Raw genomic sequence first — 24,981 nt, 5'->3', positions numbered from 1 at the left:
CCGTATGTCTTTCAGGCATTGAACACATTTTCCATCACATTTGCATGGGATTGTTATAGACAATGAAACTGACCAATCACCGAGCTGTCCAGTGCTACGTCAACCTTCAATGTTATGTCACTCTTTCGACGGACCAATCACGACTCTGGTTTGGACCTCTAACTTCCTCTTCTGTTGAGTTGGCTCGGTCGGTGTGATAGTGACGTGTGCTAGCGAGGAGTCACTCAAATTGCACAGGTTGCTAATATGAAGTTAGCCACCTTTGTTGCCGATGATATAAAGTGATTCGCTGTAGAGAGATTAACGCGTATACTGTCTTTAGTCGGTGTTTTAGAAGCAATAATGCCTGTCATGGTCGGCGGAGGAGAAGGACGGACTGACAGAAATGTGATGTGCGTCCTTCTTCCGCTCGCCGCCGTGTTGTTGTTGTCGGTCGGAGTTGCTGCTTCTCCAGAGGAACAGAAACCTGTCCAAGAGCAGCCTCCGCAAGAGGTACAAGCATATACTTTATTTTATTACCAATTAAACTTTTTATCGTCGTCGATAGGAAGCAGTTTTTAATGCTAGCGGTGCCGCTTCCTCTTTTAGCGCCGCCGAGCTAGCCGCTACATGCTAACTGAGGCGTATCACATTGTGTTCCGGGCAACTGTAAAGTTACTCTTTCATTTAAAAGATAACGCAGACCAAGCAAATATTTGGTGGAAACGTGGCATCAGATGGCGGATGTATTGGATGTAGAGCATGAGGCAGCTTTGCCGGGTCATACTGACATAATGTTGTGATTACATTTACAGTGATGTTTCACAAGCATGCAGCCACAAAATGAACCAGCCAGGACAGACGTGCATGTTTAAATGTTATTATGAACTCAGTATGACTTACCTGACTGTTACTATGTTGCTTTTCTTAGCAGAAAGCCTCAAGTCCCCATCCTGTAGGTCCAGCAGTTTCTGAAGATGACCCCAGCAAAGGGAACCTGGGCTTCATCCATGCCTTTGTGGCTTCTTTCTCCGTTATCATTGTATCTGAGTTGGGAGACAAGACATTTTTCATTGCAGCTATCATGGCCATGCGTTACAACCGCCTCACCGTGCTGGTAGGCGCCATGCTGGCCCTGGGAGTCATGACATGTCTTTCTGGTTAGTAGAGGTGGACATATATATAGTGGTTTTTGCACATACATGTAATGAAGAGTTATTCCTCCATACTTTTCTTATGAATAATTAAGAAATCATCACATTCACCCCACAGTGCTGTTTGGCTACGCCACCACCATCATTCCTAGAATCTACACATACTATGTGTCCACCGCTCTGTTTGCCATCTTTGGTGTACGAATGCTGAGAGAGGGGCTGAGAATGAGTCCAGATGAGGGCCAGGAGGAGCTGGAGGAGGTGCAGGCAGAGATCAAGAAGAAGGATGAAGAGGTACAGTTCAGTGTTCAAACATTAAATTTTTACTTTTTTAAAACCTAGAGAAGAACAGGTATGACTACAGTGTGACTACAAGTTGTTTAATCATGCCTAATGGATGATTAAACATACATAATTTGAAGCATGTATAGAGAATTCATCAATGTGGGTACGGTTTCTGACAAGTAGCACTGTTTCTTTTTTTATGCTCAACCGACACACAAATGGTTCATATTACTTTACTACCAGGAAAGATGTGTTGGTTCTTCTCAGAGGAAGATAAGGTGATACCTGCATGGGCAAGGAGGAAATACTGGCAAGAAGAATTTCGCAAGTTCAAAGTACAGTGTTTCATATAAATCTTTAAGATTTATATGAAACACTTTTTTGGGTAAAAACCATATCAGACACAAATTGTTGTTCAAAGATGTCGTTAAAATCCTTAAAATGACATCTACTCCTTCCTCAATACAAATTTCCAGAATCAATGAATATGCAAATATATTTTCATTTCAGAAGTTTAGCTGCTGGACACAAGATGTCTCCTACTTCACTGTAAAGTCCATTCTCAGTTTTGGGGGGTTAAGGTTTCAAGTTTTCACATCACACTTGTGTAAGTTGCATACTGAACCAGGATTGGCTCCAAACTAGTTGTGATGTCACAAATCATGCTCATAGGCTCACCCTTTAAAATCGGATTTTCAGCGAGCACAGAGAAACTTTCCACTTTCAGCAGATGAATGAGAAAACAGTCTTCTAGTGTCAAACTCTGCGCAGACATCATTCTACACAGTGAAGCTCAAACATCCAACTGAAGGAACAATAAGAAAAACATTTGTGAGTGGTGGACTTTTGAGAAGAATGGTGACTTTTTGAAGATTGGAGTCATGTTAAAGCCATTTTGTTTACGTGGAAGCATGGAGGTTTTACTGTTTTACATGCTGCCAGATTATTATCATGGTTTCCCAGGGAATCTGCCTTACGTCACTCGACCTGACCGACTGATCCGCAGTCATAAATGCTTCTCATTATCTTGGGAATTCTACCTGTTACAGGGGGCCATATCTCTCTACCTTATGCTTATCTGAAATGGCACCATTACAAGCAGTGAGAGAAGAGCAGCTGTTGAAGCACATACTATACTGTAGATTGGATCAAAAATATCAAATATCATGACTAGTCAAACCTGTGGTCAAATCTAAGATGGTGTTTCAATAAAAAATCGTTTACATCTCTTGTTGTATGTGTGCAGCTCCAGCGGGCGAAGCTGGTTAACGGGGCTCCAGATGTGGAGGCTGGATCAGGTACTGCTCTGCCTCAGAGAAAGTGGCACAGCTTCATCTCACCCATCTTCATCCAGGCCTTCACACTCACCTTCCTGGCAGAGTGGGGGGACCGCTCTCAGCTGACCACCATTATTCTAGCTGCCCGGGAGGTTTGTTAGACATTTATTCTCTCTCTCTAAAACTAAATATTGAGTAGCAGTGTTTAATATTCTTTAGCATTAACATAAAATGTACTTTTATAAAAATTTCCAGGATCCATTTGGAGTTGCTGTGGGTGGTACACTTGGACACTGTTTGTGCACAGGACTGGCTGTGATAGGAGGGAGAATGATCGCCCAGAAAATTTCTGTCAGAACAGGTGAGATGATGTTTTTCTTCTTCTAATACATCTATTTTCATCATTACAACCTTTAAAGCTAATAATTTAATTTGCCTGCACTTGATATTATTATCCATCCATTCATTCATTCTCACATCACGTATCCTGGTGCGTGTCGTGGCAGAAACAGGGCGACCAGAGCAGCTCATTTTAATGTAATTTCCTCCAGCTCCTACTGGAGATGTAACCCCTCCAACATGTTATTAATATAAATCTGTTCCAGCATTATTAAGATTGTTGGAGTGTTTATATTTAGTGAGACAGATAGTCTGGAAACCACATTGAGTTGAGGATCAGTCACGATTGACAAAGATTTATCACATGAATTAGAACAAATCAGTGGTGTGAGATGTGTGAATCAGATGTGGGTTTTTCTTGTTTTCTTTACTGGATTTTAGGAACAAATGTAAAAGAATGTACATTTAATCTTTCCTTTATCTCTCTAACAAAGTACATATACATTGTTTTGTTTTTTTTTCATCTTAAAAACCACAGCATAACTAAACAACTTTTTTTCCTTTTGCTTCCTTAGTTACAATCATTGGAGGGATTGTTTTTCTGGCGTTTGCCTTCTCTGCCCTCTTCATCAAACCAGACGCTGGATTATAATGGGATGAAAGACTTTCAGGTTCACGCTGTACATAAGTGTAAAATTTGATTTAGTTGCTGTAGAGAGACTGTAGTTTTGACTCTGTGTGTGTCCAACAGAAAGTGTGACCTGCTTAACATACAGCTTAAGTCCTATCCTCTTTTCCCAGAAAGCCTCGGTTCCACTACAGCCTGTAAGCCTGAGGGTGAACACTCATATAAATTATCTTCATAGCGTTCAACAACCTTTCCCAGGAGTCTTAACCTATAGCACACAGTCAGAGACTCATGGGAGGTGTAGCTGTTGAATGCTAACAAAATAATCAATGTTTTATATTTAGTGAAATGTCTTTAAATTGTACTATCAAGATAAACATTTAGCTTGGACCAGAAAACCCCAGGAACATGTTTCAACTTTTCAGAAATCCTCTGAGAAAAATCTGTTGAATCACATCGACTAGTGGAGCAGAGGCTAGTTAGGAGAGGAGGAGGGGGGGGGGGGGGGGGCAGGATCGTGACTCTAGAAGAGCTGTAATCTCATCACAAGGTGTGTGAGAGAAAGAGGACCTGGATTGTTTCTGATCGCTGCCCTCCGACACAACTTAGAAGCTCTGTTTCTCAGAAACAAAACCTCCTGACATGCAGTACTTCCCACACACTGAGTCAGTTTCAAATGTCCTTTCTTTGCCTTTTTTTTATTTTTCTTTTTAAATGTTGAGCTGTTGATTTTTGCTTATTTAACATGAACCCAGGTGCTGTCAGGTGACTTGACTTGACAGAATACTAACAGTAGACGGAGCTGCCAGTTTCCTCCAGCATACAGCTGTTGAGTCTGGTAGTACACAGCTGTTTATTCCACCTTCCTCTCTGATGACACTTTTTGTTACAGCACATAAAAATCTTAAGAAGTGGGCCTACTTTACTTAAGATGTGATTTTCCCAATAGAAAAAAAACCCGTATTTGTAACTGAAAACAAACCAACAGCACATAATTGATATTTTTTTGTGATCTGATTTAAGTTGAGATTTTATTTGAGGCAGAGACATAATCAAAATATTTCCCTTAGTTATTCCTCTGTTCCACTGGCGATACATAGAAGTTTGTTTATTTAAAGGCGATAGAGACCTGAACCACTACAACATCTGTCCAGGTGTTGCTATACTTGAGCAGAGAGCTATACCACAGCTTATCCATAGCTTATGTGCATCTCTTCAAAATGCTAGTCATATATGGGAGATATTCAGTCACTGCCAAAGCTGTGGCTCATTAAATTTCCTCCCTTTCGGTGCCGATTGTGAACACAGCATGGATCAGGTTGAAAAAAAGGCCAGTAAATCACCTCACAGATTCTCCCACACAGGTTAAATCTTCCTCAGTGATCTACCTAAGCCATTTCCAGTATAAACCTCGTTTCTCCATTTGTTACTGGCGCCAAATCACTAAATCAATGTGACAGAATGTAAACTTGACTACATCCGGTACAGAATCACATATGTCACTCCTTTTTGCCGTAAGCAGCTCTGGTGTAGCTACAGCAGTGACACCTCAACACTTTCATCTTTTATTTAAGCAGTATCTATTTATTTAGCTTCATTTCTCTTTCCTTTTTAAGCGTATGTACTTTAAACACAGAAGGGGGGGGGGGGAGAGGTCAATATAAACACGGAATGGAAATATTTTTTTAAGTGAACAGGCTAAAGCCGCATTGTCAATATTTGACAGGCTGTGCCCAGCTGTGAAATACATCAGAATTCTGTTTGTGATACAGATCAGTTGAAATGCCTATAAATCTAAAATGCTCAATAAAAAAAAAATCATGTGTTGTTTGATTTCTAACGTAATCATTTTGTACTTCAGCAATAATGGTCACATCTTGGATATCGAACACAAATGGCAGCTATATTCAACATAACACCACAGACATTTCATACAGTTTTATTTTGAAATTTAAGGGGAGCAAACGATTGATACATTTGCCTTAAAAGGTAATGTTATGTTTAAATTTATGAATGATTTAGCTCAAGAAATTCAATGCAGGGCAGCACACTTGTAGGCTCACACATGTGCATGAGTTTATAATGGCATAATTCATGATTTACTGTGCCAGACACGCCTCAGTGAGGCTATTTCACATCATTTCTAAGAAGCGAATGTCAGATCCAAGTTTATTTGTGGTCAAAGAGCCTAAAAATGGTGTTTGATGTAAAATGGAACAGCAGGTGGCAGTAGTGAAGAATTCAAAATTAATCCTCAATTCTTCTTCTTCATATTAAGAAAGTAAACATCTTAATATGTTGGAGCAGAATATTCTGGTTTTGATATTGAAGATCACTGATTGTACTGGCAATGGTATTAAAAATGTGGTACCACTTTCTATTAAGGCGTGCTTTATAAAGGAGTTTTAAGTTACAACTAATGGCTTTATTAATAACTGATTTACTAATGTGGAAACAAGTAGTTAATCGACAGAAAATTAATGTAACTATTTTGATTATTGATAAACAGTAATTTCTGAAATAGCAATGCAAAGCACTCACTGATTCCAGCTTCTCAAACATGAGGATTTACTGCTTTTCTCCTTTGTTTTATATTGTATATTTTATGTGATTTATGAGAAAATAAGCATCAGATTAATCAACAATGAAAATAATCATTAGTCGTAGCCCTATGAGAGAAAGTGGAGGCACCAGGTTGTGAAAAATGATGTTTACCCTTCAATTTAATAATAATGCAGTTACTAATGTTAGTAATTTATTAATATATTTGTATTTTTTGTTTAATAAGGTATCAGGTTTGCAGATATAAATGTTAGTAAGTCATTGAAAAAGGGTTTAAATCAAGTCTGCAGGTTTAAGTGTTAATAAGATGGTTTTTTTGGTCCAGACTTCTCTGCAGCACTTTTTTAGTCTGTTTTCACAGCCTGGCAACCCAAAAGTCGTTCTCATTAATGGCTTATTAATGATTTATAAAGTGTTAGTAAATTATTTATTGACTTAATAATAATTAGAAAGTAGTACCAAAAATTTCTAACAATACCCAGCCGTATTATCTGGGCAGTTAAAGCATCTTGCACTTCTGGCCATAACTGAATCGGGGATGGTCATAGCTGGTGTTATGTCCACCTAAACACCTGCTGTGACATCACTGACGGGACGCAACTAAGCCTTTTAATCACATCAGGTGTGCTTTGCCGTCAAGTGCACCGCGGCAGTGAATTTCTCGAGCCAAACAATAATGCCACACAAATATGAACTGAAAGCGGAGAGAGAACACTGATCACACTGACATTCAGTTTCTAGTGTGTACATCAGAACTACACAACATTTAACACAATGCACTGTGTCCGTCTATTTGGATGCAAAACATTTCCCCTCATGTGACTTGGAAATACAACAACTTGAAGAGCCAAAGATGTCATTGAACTTTGTGCATTCAGTTAACAAAACTGAGCATTGTGTCGCTTTTTAAAAAGTTGATGTCAATTTCCAACATGAAGGGAAAACTTGACTGGCAGGTATAGATTCAATATTAACACTGAATCACAGCTTGTGAAAAGAGAAAATAAAAATTTGATACCAAGTCTTTGCATAACCATAAACTCACATGTAACCAGCTCTTTCTGGGGGAAATAAGTTCAACAGTCTTTGTGTGTATGTCACAGTTAGTTTAGATCCTCCATATGTAGTTAAAACCTTGATTTGGAACTTTTATGTCTTCAGTTTGATGTCGTGTGTGAGCTCAATGAGGTCTATTCTGGCAATAGAAAAATAATTCATTTCTCTTATTTACTGCACATCCTATCATACATTGTGCAAAGTCTCCCACAGCCATCAAGCAAAGTACTCGTGTTTATGATATTTAATTACATTCTTTTAGGTATATTGCACCACTTATATGACACAGGGCCAGGTCCACTCTACCAGTTTGTGGGACAGGATCAAAATTGTTGAGTGTCATATTCAAATATTGATATGTGCTGTAGCACCACAACATATTTTATAGGAGAGGGAGGGATTGAGGGGAGTAAATGGTAAATGGACTGTACTTGTATAGCGCCTTTCTAGTCTTCCGACCACTCAAAGTGCATTTTACACTACGAGTCATTTTCACCCATTCATACCATCAGAGGGAATCTAATCATTCACACACATTCACACACTGATAGCACAGCCATCAGGAGCAATTTGGGGTTCAGTATCTTGCCCAATGACACTTCCAAATGCGGACCGGAGGAGCCCGGAATCAAACCATCGATCTTCCAATTAGTGGACGACACGCTCCACCTCCTCGAGTGTGTCGTAAAAGGTCGTTACTGTAATTTGAAAAAATGAATGAGAGAATGAATGAATATGGTTGTGGATGTACCACAACATGATGTAACACTGATGCTGGTTATAGCACGCATCCGACTATAATGTAGGTTGACAACAGCTCCAATAGGAACTGCACACTTCACATAGGCCTGTATCATAACATGACCAGTTAGATATAAAATGACAAATCCAGTCCACAAAACTCAAAGGCAACGTCACAACCAATTTTTATAAAAATAACACCAATTACATAAATACGCTGCCAGCCAAACAAGAATTAATGAATCTTAATATTACATATTGGGAACAATCTCCTAATTAAGTATCCGCCCCACTTACTAATCATTTGAGATGACATTTTAAGTGCGACATCCAGTAAAACCACATTCAACATAAAACAAGTGCAGTTTTTTTCCTACTTGTCTCATTAGGGAGGTTATTGGCCTGCAAGCAGCCAGCCGAGTGGAAGTCAATTAAGAAGCGACAACCTCGGCGTTAAAATGAAACATTATAAACAAAAGGTGGTAATTAAGGCTAAAAGATGACATGTGACAGATAATTAATTTCTTCCCTGAAAAACTGAGCCACTGTTAGAAGAGGTATCTGTGTGTGCCAACTCATGGGTCTAATAAACCAAATCAGTAAGCAGCAAATGAGGGTTATAACTGGCATTTCTCCACTGCTACTTAAGACTTGGCTTAAACCAAGCGCGACTCGTGTGATGCATCACTCCCATTTTGCACAGTGAATGAATAATGTTTTTCTCTTTAAGTGCTTCAAACTGAACATGAAGATTATGATTGATTTGCAGTTGAATACAATTCTGCGCAGACTGGCTAAGTGTCTTCATAGGGGGGGGGAAAGACAACTCAATGAGACACGGATCAAGAGCAGACTAAAATAACACCTGATGGCTGATTATAGCAGTGACTGGACATCATTTACAGCTGCTATTTCTGTCAAAGTGTCCAAATGTCATTCAGGTGCGACGTCACCTTTCTATTCACAAAGCACTCTTAAGGTTGGTTTTTGAAAGACTGCATTAACATTTTCAATAGTACAGCATGGTTGTGAATACTGCCAACTGCTTGTTTTTGGCATGAAGGGCTATTGCTGGCACTTCTTAAAATAAATTTCATGAGGAGGGCCTGTTGGCATGTTTTAAAATGAGTTCAACAGAAGAGGAAACCCTTGTGACCACATTAACAGAAAACATGTCCATGAATGGAGATTTTCACCACACACACACACACGTCCATCCCCCCCACCCCCCCCCTTCGCAAGGCGCAAGGTACCAACTAGATTGAGTTGGCCGCACCTCGACACACAGTACTCCTACTCAAGAGTTCTGCAGGATGAGGAACACCATGTGAGTGTGGGAGTAGTCACAAGTTTGCAGCTGACTGATGGATGGAACAAACTGTCTCAATATGACTACGTACTGCAGTAAAAAGGAAAAACTTCATTGTTGTTTTGTGTGTATGAAGCTAAACGTGCTCTCTGAACACCTAGAACGGTGTGATAAAGAGGAATAACCTCCATAATGTGAACAGAAATGTCAGACGTTACTGGATTTCTGGGTTAGACGGGTTTCCCATGATGCACAGTGCACCACCAGACACCGAAAGGTCGAAGAGCGACTACTGTAGGCATTTCACCAGACCTGTGGCCGTGTGTCAAGCTCAGCCCGTCACTTCACACAGATGAAGAATGGGCTGAGCTGTCAGCTTGTTACCATCTGGCGGTGAATTAGGTCAGATGGTGGTGAAGCTGCCAGGCGAGCCTGGTAAATGTCTCGAGGGTCTGACGGGGAACTCGGTGGAGGTCTCTGTCTGCAGTGAGATTGTGATCTCCTAAATGTTGTCTTGAGTTTAAGAACAGACTTTTTATTCATCAGACGGCAGGGATGAGACTGTCTCCAGTTAAAAACAGAAGAGGTATGTTCCAACTAAGACAATGGTTTCCTGATCTGTTCAGGAAACTCTCTGTTTTAAATGAAAAGATTAATGGATGATGGATTCTGTTCTGATGACTAAATAGCAAAGCAGGTTTTTACTTCCTTGCAATCAGAAAAAGGTAAGTGAATCCATGAAAAAGTTTTTGATGTTATTAGCTTCATTGAGATGGCTGCTTTATTGCAGTATGGAGAACCACAAAGCAAAGCTCTCACTTGCCAGATGAATTTCATTCTGACCACCAAGCACGGGCGAGTAACTCTAAGAATGAGTTTGCAGATATAAGGATTATTAAAAATTAAATGAAGTCTCTGCTGGTTGACTGGCCTCACCCTCCCTGATGGAAATCACAAGATATGGGGGCACCATTGCTTCTCCAAGAGCTACTTAAGGTGGTTTGGAACTCTTGCAGCTTGTACAGGAGCAGCTGGGAGTCCCTCAGAAAGAACTGGAGGGAAGAGGACGTCTGGGTTGCTCTGATGACCCAGTGAAGAAATCATCTGATTGGCCCTATGCTAGCACAAATCCTTTCACTCGAGCTTAGTTTGAAAAATGGTTAACATGTCTGGTTTTCAAAATTTCAATATATTTTAAGGTATGCATGTTTATAGGTGGAGCATACAGGTGATGTGAACGGCTGTGAAATAAAGGGATCTTGGCAGAAGTGCTAAAAGTGAAGAAAATAAGGATATAAAGGGAGATGTGTTGGCAAATCTTACTCTGTTGCATACATTTAGCTTAACCTTGGTAGTCTTCATTTCATTCACAATAACTGACTCATGTTGTGTTTAAGTGTGCGGATTTTAAGCACTTCTTAAAAAGCTTAAAAATACTTTAAAACATTTGTCTATCATTTTGACAATTTTGTGAAAATATGGGTCAAGGATTAAACAAACTGTGACACAACAAGCAGCATCAGCATTGTCTGCTATGCAGACACACAAACAAACACATCCCCTAGGAGAAAGGAAGTCTGTGAAAATATCAGCCACTGAGCATTTTAAGATCTTTTTTTCTTAGAATACTAGAAAAAAAGCATATTCAAAGCTGCAAATAACAGACTATGCATTTCATTTCATGCATCATATAAAATATTAGTTCTTTCTTTTTCAGTATATTTACAGAATATATTACACATGATGTTCTGTACAGTAAAAGTTCAATCTACACCACATTCTTAAAAATATTTTCTGACCCATAATTATTTTTACATGAAAAACAAGAATAGGAGAAAACATCCAAAACAAACAACCCGTTGGCTGTTGCAGGACGTCCTTGAAACTCGGAGAGAAGCCCCACTGAATTAACTGGAGAGCTCTGCATAAAATAGTCCTGTGAGGGTGACTAGAGCGCACGCACACACACGCACACACGCACACGCACGCACACACACACTAAACACACAAGGGGTGTGAGGGGGAGTCCATTACAGGGAATGTAGCTCCCTGTTTTCATGGAGAAAAAGGTTTCAACCCAGAGCCAAAGCCGACTGCCAGAACCACAGAGAGCCCAGTCTTGGGTTCTCTGCAGCAGTCTGTGCTCAGGAGTTCAGTGCAACCAGCAAAAGGTCCTTGTGAGGGACCATCCAACCACTCCTCAGCCTCTGAGGCATGGTGTCAGTACTGCACTTTCAGCAGAACTCCTCATGAGACCCCCCCTGTCATAAAGACAACCACACCTGGGTTTGGCTCACTCCACTTCTGATTGGCTTCAGCCAGCTACTGTGGCTGCGCAGCAGAGCGATCAGACAGACTATCTGCCCTGTGAGGAGCTAGTTGCTGTTGCTGAAGTTGCTGTTTCTGCTGTTGTAACTGCTTCTGTTGTTGTTGATGTTGTTGTTGTAACTGTTGTTGCTGTTGTAACTGTTGCTGCTGCTGTTGGGGTGTGGCAGTGAAGGCACCCTGCTGCTGCAAAGGGAACGCTGCCTGCAGGATCAACTGGGTGGACTGGTTTCCATGAAGCAGCCGTGGCGCCTTAAGCATCAAGTGAAAAATTAGGATTAGCTGGATGTCAGGAGGGATTTTATATTTAACCTGTTGAGCCATAAAGTCAATATTTAACTTTAACTAACAAGGCAACATTTTGGTTTTGACATTTAAAATTGTGACCCTGTTGGTTCACTTTATCACATGATACCAACCCCCTCACAATCACTGTGGCTGCTATAAATAGAGAGAACAGTGATACTGAGAGGCAAACAAAAACAAAATAAAAACAACACAAAACAAATATCTTGAAAAACTAAAGCCATCAACACTGATGACATCTGTGGATGTTGAAAATTGCTTCCTGACATTTACATGTATGTAACTAGACACAAGGGAAGTAGTATTACCCTTAAAAGTCTGAATGCACATACAATAGAAGCCTTGTCATACTTTAAAGAAATATGTGACAAAATCACAAGGTCTTAAAAGGATACTCTCATTGTCTGTAGGCAAGTTTGTGAGTATAAGACTGCACCAAAGTGAAGCTTCACAATACTTTTCTTCTCTTTAACCTTTGCAAGTCTATCAAAATGTCTTTTGGATTATATTTGTGTAGTTTATAGTAGTGGTGCAGCTCTATAAGCACATGTATAAATAAATTGAAATTATAAATGTCAAATTAACAGCTACCTGTGCTCCAGTAAACATGAGCATACCTTAATTTTACTGATGTTGCTCAGGTAAAAACTTTCTGTTTCTGTAAGTTATCGTGTGCATTTAAATGCTAGTGTTACCTGTAGGAACTGTGTTTGCTGCTGGGCCAGTGGAGCCTGCCCTGGCTGCATGGCTGTGACTTGTGACTGCGTCTGTGCCTGCTGCTCTTGTTGCTGCTGCTGCTGCTGCTGCTGCTGCTGTTGCTGCTGTTGTTGTTGTTGCTGCTGCTGCTGCTGCTGTGGTGGCTGCTGGGAAATGCTGATGGTCTGGGTCTGGCCCTGCTGAGGAGCGAAGGCCGTCACCACTTGGCCCATAAACATGGTCGTGGGGACCATGACCGCCCCACATGCCATCTGTCCTGTCACTAGCTTGGTAAGCAGCTGAGGAGCGGCAGGAAACCTGTCGGACACGGGAAGCAGGCAAAGGTCAGGTAGGTTTAACGAAAGCACGTGGAAATAAGGTCAGGAGATTCCTATTAGTCTTCACTCGTGCACAAATGGAATTGCATTGTAGAAACGCTAGTATAAATCAAATAAGATCTAATTGAGCAAATCAACAACAAAATTAATCAAATCAACAAGTTATCTGAGGTCAGAAGCAAAATGTTTGTTTTGACCAACTAGACTACTTCAACTTCTGTTTATTTGCCCTGAGGGAACAAATGTTTTGCAGTATTTGTTTCTCACATGCTGCTTACAGACTGTAGAAAAACTGCAATAATACCTCTTGTTTGCTATGTGTATTTTCTTATTAATATAGCAACAGTAGGTTAAGTAAAAAATAATTCTTTAAGCTTATTTGTGGTCCCAAGTAACTTGTACAATTTCAAGGATGGGCTCACATTTTTTCCAAGTGTATCTTTATACAACACTCATATGCCCATATGTACACTGAAAGGGTCATCGGTGGCTGTAACTGATCCTCCTGCCCCCTTAAAGCAGTTTCAATGTAAATGATGAAGTACAAAACCTATCCTTTAATAGCAAAATTGCTGTGTGAAGGAAATAAAATGTAACTATGACAGTTTTCAAATGGAGATACAAACCTAATCTGAGCAGCACGATCCTGTGCAAATGTTGCCACAGCAGGAGTGTTGGGGCCAGTGTTCTGGGCCAGGCTAGTGGCAATCTGGACAACGTTAGTGGGACTTTGCTGAGGGATCATCATTGTGTTGTAGAGAGACGCCGGCAGTGGATTTTGTTGAGGCTGCAGAGTGAGAGACGACCGCTGAGACTGAAATACACAGAAGCAGAGTAAGTGACTACATCTAAAACATAGTGGCTGGAAGAATCTTAAACAAGCCACGAATGAGATGTGTTTAATGGACAGCACAGAGAGAAGGAGACCTGTGAGAGTGCTGTGCTCTGTTCCCGCAGGAGTGTTTGTTGTTGGGATTGTGGCTGGACAGCATGTTGTTGCTGTATGCTGTTCTGTAGAGGCCCTGCAGAGACCACCTGGCCCTGCATGTTGAGCGTCCCCCCCTGCTGCACGGCATTGCCCTGGGCCATCGGAACAGTGCTGAGATTTAATCCTCCGGCTCCTTTCTGCAAGAACATCTGCAACATACAGTACAGAAAAGAGTGAATGAAATAAAAACAATGAAAAATTCCATGCAGTGATATATTTAGTGTCCTATTTGTTCATTATGAGGCCTTTAGCCACACACCTGCAGACTCTGTCCCTGCACCCTCTGCAGTTCGTCCTGAATCTGCCGCAGCTCGTCCTGCTGCCGCTGAATGTTGGCCTCAATCATCCTGGTCCTCTGCTCGAGCTGGTCTTTCAGGTGTTGCATGGCATCTAACTGGTTGGAAAACTGCACTATTGACTATCAAAGAACAGTGACATGGAAACATGGCAGAAAGTGACATGGCAGTTGCTGAGGCAGTTCATATGTGAATGCTTGTATGTGGTGTCGCATAAAACTGGCACTTTTGATGACTAATGTAGACTGAAAGCTGTATATTTGTAATGTTTCTATTCAGAATGAATAATTAACAAAATCATAAGTGATTTAAGCTAATGCTACATTTCTCTAACACAAAACATACATTAGCATGTTTGTGTGTATGTGTGTATTTATCACTTCTTCCATTAGCCAACAAAGATTCAAGACCACAGGGGTCCAATCCTAACTGACATGGAGGTACAGGTTCATCCAGGACATGTTTACATGTTTAAAAAATCTCAAGGGTTATCATGTTACCTGCAAATGCCTATGCTAACAATATAATTATAAATTTTTTCCCCTTATTACATCTATTTTAGATACTTTTACTTACATTTGAGCTGCAAATTGTGAGCTAGTTTCAGGACATTAGAAATGTAATTACTCATTTTACTATGTCACTTATGTCACGTTTTTAGCATTTGTGCTCATATTGTTGATATGTATTTTCTAATTTATGGTCTTTTCAAAAAGACAATTTGGTTTGGGCTCCGCAGTGATTAAGCAATATAACAAACAATACATAGTATGTATGTAATCTTTTCATTTTGGGAATTAATAAAATACTTTATTAGGGGTTGGACTGATGAACAGAATTCGTAATAGAATTGGAAACATCCTTTTAGTGGATATCCCTATTTATCAGAGAAGCTCAAGACATGATTACCTTTTGTAAAACAATCTCACACAACATGTTAAAGAATAAAATCAGGATTACTTTTGTAAATTGAGCTGCAGTGGCTAAATTAGCAGGATTTGCTTGCACAGAAAACATGCTTGTTTTTGAATTTGACCTTAACATGAATGAGATGAATATCTTACTTGGCCGCTGGTCTGAACTTGTTGCTGTTGAGGCTGCTGCTGCTGTTGTTGTTGTTGCTGTGAAACCATGGATGAAGCCATGTTCTGTCCTGTGTTTTGGGAGCTCATCGACTGCTAATGGAAACAATACGGACAAAAAAAAACAAAAAAAAAATATCAGGATGAAGAACAGAGAGAAGATGAGCTAAGAGTACTTTTCATTCCTTATTAAATCCCTCATGACCCAGGGCACAATTATTCACAAAATGACTACCAGACTCTGTTCTTGTCCCTTGACTGACCTGACTGCTGATAGATGATCTTCGTTGTGATGTCATCTCCACTGCAGAGACGGACTGGCGACCTGGTGTACTCCTATCTCCCTGAAGCTTCATCTGTGATGCTGAGGGAAAAATATTAACATGATGCTCAGATAAAAAAAACAAAAAAAAAACAGGAACACTTAATATAAAATTGTGTCAGTCATAGAAATATGTTGGGGTGTCACATTGCTCGTTAATGTTTACTGCTTACAGGCTGGGTCAGACACAGCAGTGTGTGAGGATTTGCGAGAGCTGCGGGACGAGGCAGAGGGTGTCCGGCTGTGGTTGAAGCGCTCTAGAACCTCCTTTAGGCTGGAAGTGTTGAGCTGGGACTCGGAGCCAGAATCCTGGGATTGCTGAGAGGTGAGGGAGGAAGTAGCTGTTGTCAGTGTGGGAAAAGCTCAGGATTGCTTCAGATTAGTGCTCCATCCATGACATTAAAAGAAACGTACTCACGTTAGACAAAAGTCTTACCTTGTCTGCTGTGATCTCAGGCGGTGACTCTTCTATTCCAAGCTCTCTGCGCTGTTCTGCTCTTACTTCTCCGTAACTGTAGAGCACAGACAGTGAATGAAAAACATTTATATGATATTCTGATCAACTGTGACATTTGTTTTAGGTCATTTTTATGCTTCTATTTTTTTTATCTTGCACTGTTTACAGATGCATTTCTATTTTTGTATCTAGGAATGTAAATATCAGAGGGTAAATCTTCCACTCATACCTTACTACAGTGTGTGTGCAGACAATAAACTCGGGTCTTGAGTTCCACTGGTGGTAAGTGATGTAGTAGTGGGTCTGAAGCCAAATCCACTGCTGCCCTTTGGTGAGGAATCTGTAGTAGCAGGACTTTCCTTTGCCATACTGCATTACTACAGAGACACAGGAAGAAGGATTGGACTGACATTCACTGTTTGAAAACTCAAGAGGAAGCTCAGGATCTAAGATAAACTCAGTTTTCTTAATAGCTGGAATGACTGTACTCACAGTGTTCATGGCATTTGGCCAGAGTGTCCAGGTCATCTACATGGTAGTAGTCATATCCTGATGTGCCCAGGACCTCAAATGGGAGGTAACCTATGATGGGTGGAGCTCTGGACAAACACAATAAATGTTCGTGAGATGAATCACTGGAAGACCTCTGAGTAAATGTTCAAGAACACAAACACTCCTGTAGATAAGTCATATTCACACACCATCATTTAGGGGCTAAATAATCATCAAGTTTCCACAGTGGTAGGAAAAGGTGCTACAGCATTGTTCCTAAATGCCTCAGAGCGATATACTTTCACAGCTCTGTTGACTACAGCAGAACTGAATAAAGAGCACTGTCAAAAAAAATCATGTGATTTGGGATCATTTGTCACCACGTGATTTGATCCCATCAACCTCAACATCACAGGATTGGACATGTCTATATTCTGCTTCCATTGACTTCCACTTCCAGGTGACCATTCACCACCGCTGCCACGGCAAAACTATTCTTTACCAATCAAGCTAAACAATCAAGCTCAGAGCGCTCCCTCACTGGCACATGCAAGTTTTAACACTCATCCTGCAGTGTGTCTTGACTAGTTACTGGTCACAAGTAAAAAGTATGTTGTGGAGCAAGCAGGCAGCCGGGCTTACACACACAGAGTTAGTTTGAACTAAACTAAACAGGTTAGGAATGAAAGGACGCTTGATAAAGTATCCTCTCATTGGTGAAGGGTTACTATACAAAAACATATAACACAAACAGCAGACATGTCTTTACAAAATGAAAAACAGACACTGAAATGGAGACTGTTCTTTTGAAGGGTCAATGACAAATGCAGAAGAAACTGTACCTGTGGTCCAAGAAGAGAAATTTCCACTCTAAACTATGTCTGGAGGTGAATTCCTCATTAGGCTCTTCTACAGTGCACATCTCCTGCGGAGGAAAGGGGTGGAGATGAAGAATGTATTTGCATTTTTTATAATATTATTAACATTAAATACAAAACTGTTATCTTTTGAGTTTTTATTCCACACCTAATTTCACAATTTCCATAAAGTCAAGTAAGTCAAATCAACAGCAGCACTTTCAATCCACTAAGAGAAAGACTTCACACTGTGGGCAAGAGACAAAGGGAAAAAGTGCTTTTTGTTTTGAGTGGTTACCAACAGGGGCAACAGGGGACTGCACATAATGGTTAACAGGAGCCCAAATGTGTTTGCCTCGGGGTGCTGGGCAACCATTACTGTTGAGCCGTGTCCTAATTAAAAACTTACCTTTTTAAAACCCTGAAGCAAGAAACTGAACGTGTGTCAACCAGATAAAAAGGAGAAGGGAGAAGTGGAAGAGCTTCTAATGATTCTTACCTTGATAAACTGTGGTTTGGCTAGCCTCACAGTTGCTATGAGACACACTCTGTCTTCAAAGGCAGAGTGAAGCGATCGCGGGATCACTCCTTCAAAACCGTTTCGGGTACAGTTAGGCACTTGTGAAAGACAGAGCAAAAGAAAAATTAAACCTTACGGCCAGAAAAACTCATCCTTAAGGCTCAGAAGCCTTTTTTTAGTGTAACTCACCATTATTCAGGGACTTGAAGTTTCCAATGAACTTGACATATTCGTACACAGGAGGCTCTTTGGGGTCAATCGTCCCTCGGAGCATGTGGCAACAGAACTCTAGCTGATTTTTTGCTGGAAAAAGAAGTTGCAACGTTAAAGAAACGAGGACCTCAGTGAAAGAATTTGCACTTAGCAACCTAAATATAACAGTAAAATAATGTAATAACACAAACGGAAATGCCAAGATACAAATAAGATTCCAATGAAAAAGCTGTAGCACTTACTTTTCAGATATTCTGGCGTGAGCGTCTCCCCCTCCATGATATGAGAGGACAGAGCCTTGTAGACATCTGAATGCTCCCCCATGGGCAGGAAGTTCAACAGATTCTGATCCACAAGATCAGACTGAAACACAAAAAATATATTCAATACTACTAAACCTATGAGCATGTGTAGCTTTATAACACTGAACTGACATGTTGGAATTGTTGTAGATGATCAATTATATGAGCGAGTGATGCAAATTCAACTCTCCTTCCATCACTTGAATTATTCTAAAAGTGTAATATATTATTATTAATCAGAACTTAACACATTATACTCACAGGTAAGTGTTCTAGTAGGGACGTCACACTCTCAGAGGCGTAGATTATATTCCCATCAGTCATAATTGCAAGGAAGAATCCATCTAACGCCTGATAGCAACAGATAAAAGTAAACTATTTTAATTTCACTCATATTCTTGAATGTGAACAAAAGAAAAGAACATAGAAAGACAACTGCACTCCGTGTTAAGCAGTCTCACCACCTCACCTCCAACATCAGCTGAGTGAACTCTTCATTACTAAGAAAAGGAGGCTTCCAGTCTTGTCTGATCTCAGTTGACTCTGACTGAGCAGCGATTTCTGATAAAGGAGACATAAAACATGCCAACAAACAGGGTCAGCTGAGGAATGTGTAATACACAACTCTCTGAATCTTTCTGACCACTTGATTTCTGTCACTTGTCAGAGTTCCTCACCTTTGTGTTTGTGCAGAAAGTCGATGCTTTTCTGCAAAATAGTAGACTTGTCCATCTTCCGGGTGTTGCCCGGCAACATGGTACCCAGCTCCTTGATGAGGACATTGAACTGGTCTCTGCGTTTCTTCTCAGACTTGTTACGGGACACTCTGTGGGGTGAAACCCATTAAAAATAACAACACATTATCTCTTGATTACATGGTTTGGTCATTGGTTAAAGCTACATCAGCTATCTTGTATTAATGTGAGTTCCGATAGACTTCAGCTGCATTTAATTTGGGCAATTACAACATGAGACAATCTGATGTACCCTTACTTCAACTAAGACAGGTGAGGCAGGTGCATTTTTACATGATCTCTTGGTTAGTGAAACTTTATTTATCAAACAAAGAAAATCAAGTCTCATAAAAGCTACAACTGTAATATCAAGGAGGATGTTTATGTCATTGAAAGTCTTTGATTTGAATGCAAACCACAGGTTTCTTACCGTTTTGCTTTGTCCTTTTCATCTTCCTCCATTAACCCATCAAAGATACTGCTGTCATCCCTGCAGAGCAAACAAACCAACAGTTGGAGAAGGTCTTCCAAAATTCACTCTCTAGCAACCCTTTATACACAATTTCTCCCTGTTCCTACATTTTTATCTTGAGATAATAGCAGGAAAGAATAAAAATGAACATATAGAAATAATTTTATTCCATTATCTGTTTTATTAGTTTATTTTACAAGGACAGTGGTCATTTATACATATAAACCAACTGATTGAAATCTAGTATCTGGTAAAAACCAGAAATACCGCTTCGTTGTTGTATGCCTCCACCAACCAGTCAAGTTGCAGTTTACATCTATGTCTGTCCAGATTCATATAATACTTGTAATGAAGACTTTGAAGGAATTTAATAAAAGGTATTAAGTGTATTTTCCTTGTATGTGTTCACATGTTTGGCCAATAAAGCTGATTCTAATACAACACAAAGTTGTAGCCACGACAGCGACAAAACTTCAGATATGGATGCTGCTGGAAAGAAGCTACACATTCTAAAACATGGATGCTTCACACACATCTTCAACCACGCAGCACAGAAGATCTCTCACAGTTTCATGGTGGAGACCCAAGATTAGTGTCACCAGTTCAGTAACTGACTAAATGCAAAATATGGTCACAATCTCCCCTTCTGTTCCCGAGTTATGGTGTTGAATAGTTGCCAGAAAAGTGTTTTTGCAAAACATTATGACGCCACAGTGAAGTTGACCTTTAACCTTTTGGATATAAAATGTCATCACTTCATCCTATTGGACATTTGTGTGAAACTTTGTCACAATTAGCGTATGAATTCTTGAGTTAAAATGTGTTTTGTGAGGTCACAATGACCTATGACCTTTGACCACCAAATCTGAATAGTTCATCCTTGAGTCCAAGTGGATGTTTGTGCCAGATGTAATGAAATTCTCTCCAGGCGTTCCTGAGATATCATGTTCACGAGAATGGGACGGACATGAGGCCACAGTGACCTTTGACCTTAGACCACCAAAATCTAATCAGTTCATCCTTGAGTCCAAGTGGACGCTTGTGCCAAATGTGAAGAAATTCCCTCAAGGTGTTCCTAAGAATATCGTGTTCACAAGAATAGGTCAGACGGACACCCTGAAAACATAACGCCTCCAGTCACGGCTGTCGCCAGCACAGAGGCATAAAAATGCTGTTGACAGCATCTCAAATGGGATGATTTGATACCATTTTCTGTATCATTTTAAACTGAATACCTTGTGGTTTTTGGACTGTGGGTCAGACATCATTCATAAAAATCAATAATGAAAATAAGCCAAACGCAGCAAAATGTTTGACTCACCGGTCAATGCTCGAGGTCATTTTGTATCCTGTTCAGGGTCGCAGTGTTGGAGCGGGGTCTTTTAATCGTGAGGTAGACATTTGTGAATGAACCTTTGAGGGGAAAAAAAACACATAAAAATGATAACTTGTGACAGCTTCATCGCCACGCAGTAATTCAAAACTACTGATAAACTCAAATCTAACCTCATCTGAATCTCACCTTACTGACAGTTCAGCCAGTCCTGTGAGAGGATGAGGAAAGTTCTGCTGGATGAAGGCAGGGTCTGGGTGGGCACACTGCGGAGGTGGTTGAGTTCTGTGAGTCTTGGAGGAGAGTCACTGAAGGTGTCCTCAATCAGAGGGTAGAAAGCTGCCAAAAGGTCTTCAATGAGCTGAGTTTTTCTTCTACTTCGAGTATGAGTGTGGCACATGGCAGCAACATCTGAGTCTACAAGAGGTTAGAGAATAACACACATGTGGTCATTGGAGAAGTCCAAACAGACGTAGATGCTTTAGGTATCTCAGTATGCAATGTTATCTATTTGCCCTCGTAGCAACATTAGCGAACATGACCGAATGTGATCTGACATTCTGAAATCCCATTCAAAACATGTACTGTGTGTTAAGTCACAATGATTAATAGCCAGCACAGGCTGACACAACAGTGATACAACTTTGCACTGCAAGACTATGTCTTCCTAGATCAGTTTTTAGTGAGATTTAAGTCTCAAAAACATCCACTTAAGAACTGATTCAGCCTCATCAGATTTGTATCAGGCCAATCAGCAAGAGTTTACATGATAAGTCAACTCAGCCTCTATTCAGACTCTCCAAACCACTTCAACAAAATTAAAACTAGACACCACGGATACACAATCAACACGAATCTGCAGCTGAACGGTCTATTTCTTGCCTCAAATTTATTCAACAACTGATTTCAGTTTATGATTAAAACTGACATTGTGTCAGAGCAGCTGCCATGTTTGAAAATCATTTATTTATTTATTTTGATTCAAGACCGTGATCACATGGTATAGACCACAAACAGAACAACATAATAATATCAAAACAATAGCACACTACATGGATAAAGTACAACAAATGTTACTTCAACAATGGAAAGACATTCTTCAAAAAGGCACCTAATTTACAATTAAGTTTTGCAATATATGATTGTAATAACAAAATTAATTTAAACATAGAGGGGTGGTTTAAATAATACTTTGGCAGGTACCTTTCTCTATAATTCATTATGCTTACATTCTTAGAAACAAAGCTAATGACAGTCCGGCAAGTGGACCATTCATCCAATCAGGTCTTTGAAGGGGAATTATGTAATCGAGTGGCATTTTAATTTAAAATATGCAGACATAAGAAACAGAAATATCATTTTTGTCTCTGTGACCTCTGTCAACAAACAAAATAATTAAGAATATAGTGGTCCCACATAATGTTTGAACCTTCTTTATAATGTTCATACACGCTCAACTTGTAAATTCTGACATTTCTGACATCTACTCAAAGCAGCATAAAATACAGCTGTTAGGTCAGACAACACCATTAGCATGTCCCTGTCAACTCAGCATGTGAAAGGTAGAATGTAGCAAACAAAAGTGAGGTTAACTAAAGGACCAAAGATGTACTCATGTGATTAATTAACACCCTGCCACACACTGACAGGCCAGTCTAATATGGGAGTCAGCGTGGGACATTTTTAATGTCCTGCATGTTCTCCTATAACTCCAGATGGCCAACTAACGCCTGCTGTACTGGGGCAGACCTTTGCCTTACCAGCCATGCGAAACTCAAAGTGATGCAGCAGTTAGTCTTTATTGCCGCATCTCAAGCTGGCAGATGTCAGATTTTATCTGTCTAATTATCCAACGTTAGCTAATGTCTGCACCAAAAAAAACAATGTGGGGAACTCTAACATGATGTGATTGCAGTGGAGCTTGAAGACAAACATGCCAGAGGCAGAAGACACTGGCTTGGGTTGGTAAAACATGAATATTTGGAAAATACTAATAGGTAACATCCATCCAATACTAATAGGTAACATCCATAAAAAACAGATACAAATTGGGTGTGCAACCAGGGTCAGACATTGCACAGTCAGACTATATGTGAATGTAGCCCAATACTGTGTGTTCTATTTAAACTACCGATGGTGCACAAATGTTTTTAAAGGTAAATTATTGCCTGATGTTTGACACCTTGAATGCTGACGAAGCAGGTACATAAAAACGCCTATCCTGACTCACTGTAAATTGACCAGAAAAAACATCAACAATTCATATATTCAGCCACTCATTGCCCATGCATTCGTCCTATTGCCCAACTCTACTATTCTCCTCGCACAGGTAGGCCTACAATAGATTGTCAAATTAAAATGAGAAGGCCCGCTGGGTCTCTAGCCTAAATATTTGACCCATTTATCTGATGAACCAATTACCGTCAGAACCTGTGTGGGAGTTTTTCTCACCATAATGGACTTTTTGTGCTGGTGAGAAAATCCCTTTGAAGTTTCTTTTCCTGCATCATGGTAAACACTGACATTTCCATTCATACTATAAACATTTCTATATTTTGACTGAGAATTCATTTTTGTTTTTCCTATTTGAGGGATTCATACAAAAGTCGCATTAGCTAATATGTACTCTGAGTTTTAAATGAGCTCTGTTATTATAAGCAACATTTGCCAACAGCATAAAACACAACTGCACTTACTGATATAACTGGCATCATCCCACATTCACATTTCAGTGTCTAAAATACCAAACAAGCCACCACATACTGTGAAAATGGAGCTCTGTTCCTGGATGTGATTTAATTATCTCTGCTTTGTTTAGTTTTGGAGTTTTTTCAGATTTAATAGCACCTACTGTTCCAGATTTAGAAGCAATAAACATGTTTTCAACACACAGCATCACTGCCTACATAAAGATAATAAACTAATAGAATAAAATACATCACAACAGACTTTGATGACATGTTAATACATGTTTGAATTCATTATGAACAACTGACCAAGAATCACAGTGTATTTAGTGGCAACACACAGCACATGTGAGGGAAACCCCAGTCAGCACATGTGCTGTTGCTCTCACTGTAAAAAAAAAAGAAATTTGTGTTGAGGCTTAAATCAACTTACTGTCATATTAATCAAAACAGGGAAAGGAAGTCATCACGGTGAGTATTTACACTATCATGTTAAGACAGGCAGGAAAAAATGGAGGGAAAAAAATGGAAGCGTGAGGAGGAGTGGGTTTTCTCACGGGCAATTGACTTCCAGCTATGCTGTGTTATTTTACTGCTCACTGCATGTGACTCTTTTGACACAAATAAGAGAATGAGTTCCTTATCTAAGATTACAGTTCTGTCAACACGAGGAAACTACACTTGGCAGCAGCACTATAAAGGCAGTGGAGAGGGGTGGTGAAGAGCTTTATCTACAGACCTAGTAGCTACTGAAAAACAGAGCATTTGCATTTCTCTACACAGCATCTTGAAAACAGTAAAGCTGTTGTCTTGTGGAAAACAGAACAAAATGGAAAAAAGGCCAAAAGAAACATTGGATGCTAGAAAATTCAATAAAGACATTAGTGATATGAGAACAAAAAAAAAAAAAAAAGAGAAGGAAAAGGTTAGTCACTGACACTGGTGTATCAGCAGAGGCTGCAGCGCAGAGTGAGCGTTGTGTAACCGGAGAGCAGGGGTTGTATAACTGTGATGTCATCTGTGCTTCACTGACCTGCTGGCCCAATGACCTACTTTCCTCCTCCTCCGATCTAACTTAATCACAGCTCCACAGGCTACACCTTCCTGTTCTTACCAATAACACTACACTCCCTGTCAACATAAATCCCGTAAAAGCCAACCATTTTACAGAAAAAGACCCTCACAAAAGGTGCGAACACATTACCTCACTTAATCACACGATGTACAAAGG

The 24,981-nt window shown here is 40.0% G+C and overlaps 2 protein-coding genes across 7 annotated transcripts in view; one reads left to right on the top strand and one right to left on the bottom strand.

The window, feature by feature from the left end:
- The first annotated feature begins 145 nt into the window (after positions 1–145).
- Positions 146–5,495, top strand: tmem165 (transmembrane protein 165). 2 transcript variants are annotated; one of them, XM_044362743.1, is made up of 6 exons: positions 146–492; positions 914–1,139; positions 1,252–1,427; positions 2,665–2,847; positions 2,951–3,056; positions 3,610–5,495. In XM_044362743.1, exons 1-6 carry the CDS (start codon positions 343–345, stop codon positions 3,684–3,686), a joined length of 918 nt encoding a protein of 305 aa, XP_044218678.1. In that variant the 5' UTR covers positions 146–342; the 3' UTR covers positions 3,687–5,495. The 2 variants fall into 2 exon arrangements, with proteins under 2 accessions (XP_044218678.1, XP_044218677.1); XM_044362742.1 differs by having other exon boundaries at positions 147–492; positions 911–1,139.
- clocka (clock circadian regulator a) overlaps positions 4,774–24,981 on the bottom strand; it is a 32,680-nt gene continuing 12,472 nt past the window's right edge. For 3 of the 5 annotated variants that reach the window (XM_044362734.1, XM_044362736.1, XM_044362735.1), the window contains exons 3-23: positions 21,253–21,480; positions 21,052–21,143; positions 19,689–19,748; positions 19,202–19,350; positions 18,994–19,085; positions 18,786–18,875; positions 18,465–18,585; positions 18,199–18,312; positions 17,989–18,107; positions 17,475–17,557; positions 16,633–16,739; positions 16,370–16,517; positions 16,120–16,195; positions 15,857–16,001; positions 15,625–15,725; positions 15,344–15,457; positions 14,243–14,401; positions 13,923–14,132; positions 13,622–13,809; positions 12,657–12,975; positions 4,774–11,907 (exon numbers count right to left, since the gene is read on the bottom strand). In XM_044362734.1, coding sequence (XP_044218669.1) covers positions 11,653–11,907; positions 12,657–12,975; positions 13,622–13,809; positions 13,923–14,132; positions 14,243–14,401; positions 15,344–15,457; positions 15,625–15,725; positions 15,857–16,001; positions 16,120–16,195; positions 16,370–16,517; positions 16,633–16,739; positions 17,475–17,557; positions 17,989–18,107; positions 18,199–18,312; positions 18,465–18,585; positions 18,786–18,875; positions 18,994–19,085; positions 19,202–19,350; positions 19,689–19,748; positions 21,052–21,071 — 2,670 coding nt within the window. In that variant the 5' untranslated portion in view covers positions 21,072–21,143; positions 21,253–21,480 and the 3' untranslated portion in view covers positions 4,774–11,652. The remainder of the gene's footprint in view (positions 11,908–12,656; positions 12,976–13,621; positions 13,810–13,922; positions 14,133–14,242; positions 14,402–15,343; positions 15,458–15,624; positions 15,726–15,856; positions 16,002–16,119; positions 16,196–16,369; positions 16,518–16,632; positions 16,740–17,474; positions 17,558–17,988; positions 18,108–18,198; positions 18,313–18,464; positions 18,586–18,785; positions 18,876–18,993; positions 19,086–19,201; positions 19,351–19,688; positions 19,749–21,051; positions 21,144–21,252; positions 21,481–24,981) is intronic. The other 2 variants (XM_044362738.1, XM_044362737.1) reach the window with 2 other exon arrangements.

Source organism: Thunnus albacares, chromosome 9 (assembly GCF_914725855.1).
Source record: "Thunnus albacares chromosome 9, fThuAlb1.1, whole genome shotgun sequence".
Lineage (NCBI taxonomy): Eukaryota > Metazoa > Chordata > Actinopteri > Scombriformes > Scombridae > Thunnus > Thunnus albacares.
This window is presented reverse-complemented; position numbering and strand designations above follow the sequence as displayed.

Excerpts from the sequence above, each read along its gene's own strand:
- tmem165 (XM_044362742.1), top strand. The coding sequence starts at position 343 with ATGCCTGTCATGGTCGGCGGAGGAGAAGGACGGACTGACAGAAATGTG. Across the intron at positions 1,140-1,251 it reads AGTCATGACATGTCTTTCTG|TGCTGTTTGGCTACGCCACC; the intron begins GTTAGTAGAGGT and ends TTCACCCCACAG. Across the intron at positions 1,428-2,664 it reads TCAAGAAGAAGGATGAAGAG|CTCCAGCGGGCGAAGCTGGT; the intron begins GTACAGTTCAGT and ends GTATGTGTGCAG.